The sequence below is a fragment of the Centruroides vittatus genome, unplaced genomic scaffold (genome assembly GCF_030686945.1).
Source record: "Centruroides vittatus isolate TY-2023 unplaced genomic scaffold, ASM3068694v2 scaffold_1478, whole genome shotgun sequence".
NCBI classification, from domain to species: Eukaryota; Metazoa; Arthropoda; class Arachnida; order Scorpiones; family Buthidae; genus Centruroides; species Centruroides vittatus.
Genome location: NW_027122680.1, coordinates 578,576 through 583,597, shown reverse-complemented (window position 1 = coordinate 583,597; position 5,022 = coordinate 578,576). Strand labels below are relative to the sequence as shown.

The window sequence follows — 5,022 nt, the reverse complement described above, 5'->3', positions numbered from 1 at the left end:
TCTACTGTATTTACTTCATTGTATGGCATACACATGATAAATATAACAATCGATATCCTTTTTCTTTTATTTTCATTTGAATACTTTAAATTAACGCACGGGCGATACCCGGAATTTCACCTCCCTTGCTCATTAGCAATATTTTTATCGTGTATCTCTCCGTACGATGCTTCCAAAGAAATTGGGGACCTCAAAAATGTTTAACACGGCCAGGGCTGTTAAAGCTTATATGGGGCCTGGGGTAGAGTGGAGCCTCTTTACCTTTTATTCTCATTAGTAAAAATAACGTTAATTTTATAGTGATAGGAATGCTTACGGGTCCTAAATTTTTCCAGGCCCGAGAAAAAATTCACAGCTCTCCCCCTCGAAGATCCCGAGCTCAGGTAGTAATAATCATTAGTAACCACACAAAAACGTGTCACTTACTATTTTGGATAATTCAAATCCCACAGTTGATCCAAAATTTATTCTTTAGAAAGATTCGAAAATGGTGAGCCATCAAAAAGGACAAGGGCCTTTTTATTGTATCGAATTTTACGTAACAAACTAAGTTGAAGATTTTGAAATCATCTTAAAGCCGGGATGGTGCCCAAAGTATCTGGAATTTCCCTGGCATCGTAGGTTCGGCCAGACCCACAACGATTTGACCAGTCAAGGCAACACAACACTTGGAAATCAGCCAAGGAAATACCTCTCGCGAGGACTTGCTACGGAAAAGGGCCACTATTTAGATGTTGGACACGCGAACGAAGGGAAACTCGTGGCCTACTACTAATGTTTAGTAGTTTTATCCACTCGGTTAATGGCGGGTGTTCACAGCTATTCATTAGAACTACATCGAGGTTTGACTAATCTATAAGGTATTTCTTACGGATCAAATTACTGATTTTTAGCGAAAAAACGTTACCTTAACTAAAATTTAACTTAAAATTTTGTAAAAGACAGCGTTTTGAAGCAATTATAATGTAACAATAAAGAAAGACAGCATTGTGATGAGTTAACTAAATAATAACGTTCCAAGCAATATCGAGAGACTAAATTTTCAAGTTTGAATTTTATCATTAGTGGCGATCTTCACTCTAAATTACCCATTTAGAAACATCAGAAGTATAATATGGGAATTTTACTATCAAAGGTAACAAATAATCGTATTCTTTTATTTAACAAATGTAATACAGTCAAACTTCTGAACGACTATTGTTAAACAAAAAGAAAAAAAAAATGGCTGCTGTCTAGTAGTAGTTACTGGAGGTCCAACTGTATTTCTATGTAATTACAATAAGGGTAATCTAAAAATGTATACAAATTCGTATATATTTTTGAAGTCTTTTATTAATAATATATAATAATAATAATATTTTATACAAGGAGTGGCCCATAAAGTCAATTAATCATTGTAAAAACTAAATCGCAGTTGAAAGAATTAGTGATGGCATCAAAATCCTAAGTTCTGTCAAGGGAGGACTTTCTAAGGTTAGGATTCTATTAAGTTGTTAGACACGTGAATAAAACCTCTAAAGTCCACGTGGCAGAACCATCTGTCGGACACGAACCCACGATCAGTGTTCAGTCTCATTTCAAGCTTATTTGTGTAATTTAAACTACAAATATCAAATGAGAATGCAAATAATAATGAAATATAACGATTATTTTATCTACTGGAGACGAAAATAATAATCTAAATATCGTTTTATCATTAGAATTTAACTTTCAAACCAAATCGTTATCAATTTTAATTATAGCAATTACAATCGGAACAATGAAAGTTAATCAACTGATACAATATATATTGTTTACTGTATTGTTTAAAAAAAAAATTCATTTTCGAAAGGCCTAGCAGGATGCCAGTAAGGCCTACCATAGAGGGGCCTTTTAAAATTTAGTATATTAAAGTTTTCTTAATCAAACTTTGTAATTTTTTATTGCTTTCGGAGACGTGATACAAATTCGTCGGGCCTCTCTAGGCCCTGATACTAGCATTGAAGATATTACATTATGGTATTTTCCACACTCATTTATTATGTATAACGTAGATAAAACGGGTTTTATAGAATATGCGACGTTTCGACAAACGAACGGTCCCTACGAAAAGAAAGGATTACTCAACCTCTCCAGTTTATATTGGTTCATTTAATATTAGAGGTTTAATTGTTTTGTTTTGTTTTTTTTAGGACGGAGTGAAGTTGCCTACTCTCGGCTTATTTATGAACGAGGTAAAGAATATGTTTTTTTTAAAAAATAAATTCCATAAATCTCTTGAATATTTGCAAAACATTTTAATTAATTTACAATTTAGAAACCACTAAACGATAGAATTAGAAAGCAGAAACGTCACACCAGATCTTATCTATCGCATAAAATGTATAAAACAGAGTCTCGTTATCTTGAAAACGAAGACAATTGGAAGTTAACTCGAGTTATAGATGCAAAATTTTACTTTAAACCAAATTCCGAATCATGTCCTAGTTTCCATTCGATGAAAAGCAGTTCCGAATCGATATCGTATTTGACGTCTCGACAAACGGACGTTCCCAAGGGAAGAGGGAGGCACGTGTCGCTACCTAACGATAAAATGAAATACCACCCAAAAATCAAGCGTTACGTTCGAGAAATTAGAGTAACCGAATCGCAGGATGAAGTAATCATGCCGGAAGTTCGAATATCCGAACACTCCACTGCTGTAGAGAATGATACGAGTGCACTGGACAGCGGTAATCGAACGCAAGAGAGCGATTCCGATGCGTACAGAATCGAAGCCCAGTTCAAGAAGAGGAGGAAACCGAAAACGTACGACGATTCGTCTACTTACGGTGCAATTGTGACGGAAGAAACCGACGATAAGGGTGGAAGAAACGTGTATGTTACAATATCAGAAGAGAAAATTATGCCCGTTATATAATTTATGCACAATAAAGATCGACTTTATAGAGTTTCGAACAATAAATATTCGTATTGCAGGTAATAAAATCAGTGCAAAAAAAGTCCACCTTGTTATTTCGTAACATTGATTAGTGTTTAGTAATAAGAGGAAGTGTCTACAGACACTTCCTCTTATTACTAAACACACGAGGGAAGGGATCGATATTGTTTATTTTTAATAATTTTGCGCTGTATCGACGTAAAAAAAGTTATCAGCACTCCTGAAAATCTGAGTGTAGATAACAGTGTAATCAACCTGCGAATCAGCTTTGTTTTAAACACAGAAAACGGTGTTTGCCGTTATGACGTCAAACATTTGCACAGTTGATTTTCGTGTTTAGTGGTCGTTAAAGAGGTATGTCTTTATTCGATATGGATGACGAACAATACAGAAACAGTGGAGAAATCGTCAGGAGTGTCTTACGTCAGGTCGATTTGAATACCTCCAACGTGCCCTATAATCAAAGATTTCAGGATGTGCATTCGACCGGATGTTTCGAATGTATATTGTGTAATCGCAAGTGGAAATCCAGATATTCGTGGATCACTGTCGATTTGTATAATGCTTGCATACATAAATGGTGGTTAATGAAGTGCAAAATCTGCTTGCATATCCGTAAACCCTGGTTTGATCCTACATTATTAGAAAAAATGGTGGAAATAGCAGCTAACAGGTCGGTGTCTTTCGCTGTTTTTAAGAGAAATTTGAATGTTTTTTTGCTCGTGATTTTAATTAAAAATTTATTAAGTTAGCTTAAAATTATCACTTTTATTCAATTAAAAAAAAACAAGGTTAATTAATTAATTATCTAATATTAAAATGCATACCTTGCATCAGCTGTCTGTCTTATCACACTGATTCCGTGCAAGAGATAATCACATTAAATAGGCATTAGATATTCAGGACCTGTGTGCAAAATAAAAATTAATTAATTAAATTTTTCTATATTTTAGATTTAAATTGAAAAATGATAGAATGAATGGCGGCGGTGACGACTTCGACGACAAGAGCAGTATAATCAACCCAAACTGGGGAAGAGGACCACACATTAATATCCTGTGCGAAAAGTGTGGATGGGGGGCAAGATGCTGCTGGAGGAGATAAAAAAAAAGTGCGCTATTTATTTAATTAGAAATTCGCTCCGAATAATAGCAAAGTTATTTTATACGTAAACATTGAAAAGATTTTGAAAACTTGTGATTTAAGGATCACAAGAGGGATCGATAAGTCCGGAATGTGCCCACGTTGATCAAAACCAATCAATTCATCGATCGATCAAGTACTTGCCATGCAATTCACCATTTTGTCCATTATGACATCAATAAACATCAGCTTTATTTTTGTATAAACAAAAGACAAGGGAAAATCAATATGTTTCTCTTCGTGATTTCGTTGTATTGATTTCATCTACAACAAAATACGAGTTTATTTTTTTATAAGATACAGTAGAAACCTGTGCAAACCGGAAATGCATGGTACCGATTTGGCAGGCTTCCGTTTTGAACACGTTATTATTATTATTTAAATCTTTGTGGGAAAATCTATTTGCATTACAGTAGAAGGCTTGACATTTGGCAACCCTTATTCACAACGAGAACGAGATAATACAGGACTGCCAACTGTACATTAATCAGCAATTTTTTTAAAATAGTTTTCTGTGCAATAATAAATTAATGAAGTTTTGAAACAATTGAACATTGACTTCAAAAAAAAAAATTAATCTTTCTTGAATTTAGCGCACAAATTAAGTAAATATAGTACACAGGACGAGAAAAACACTAAGTTACAGAAGACTTACATTTATTCAGATAATAAGAAGTTATAACACTGTAATATACCCCCATTTATGTAATATATTACCATTGTAAGTTGACTTGAAAACTAATGATGAATATGGAATTGTTAATGTATTATAACTGTGGAAAAATCAACAAAAGCTGCCATATTTTTCCAATTAGGGTGTTACGATCGATGGAAACGGAATTTTAATTTTTAAATAGAAATTTATTTAATAAAACATATGAAAATGATACAAGTTTACATTTACAAGTTTTAACTGAAAAATCAGATCAATATATATATATATAATATTTATATATAAA

The 5,022-nt window shown here is 33.5% G+C and overlaps 1 protein-coding gene across 1 annotated transcript; it reads left to right on the top strand.

Annotated features, from left to right (window-relative positions):
* Positions 1 to 980: 980 nt before the first annotated feature.
* On the top strand, positions 981 to 2,965 carry LOC136987154 (uncharacterized). Its single transcript, XM_067284841.1, has 3 exons — positions 981 to 1,135; positions 2,172 to 2,213; positions 2,297 to 2,965. Exons 1-3 carry the CDS (start codon positions 1,115 to 1,117, stop codon positions 2,897 to 2,899), a joined length of 666 nt encoding a protein of 221 aa, XP_067140942.1. The 5' UTR covers positions 981 to 1,114; the 3' UTR covers positions 2,900 to 2,965.
* The last annotated feature ends 2,057 nt before the right edge of the window (positions 2,966 to 5,022 follow it).

Bases quoted from the DNA above. Each gene is read 5' to 3' on its own strand.
- LOC136987154 (XM_067284841.1), top strand. From the start codon at position 1,115: ATGGGAATTTTACTATCAAAG. The intron at 1,136-2,171 runs GTAACAAATAAT...TGTTTTTTTTAG, and splicing joins TGGGAATTTTACTATCAAAG to GACGGAGTGAAGTTGCCTAC. The intron at 2,214-2,296 runs GTAAAGAATATG...TTTACAATTTAG, and splicing joins TCGGCTTATTTATGAACGAG to AAACCACTAAACGATAGAAT.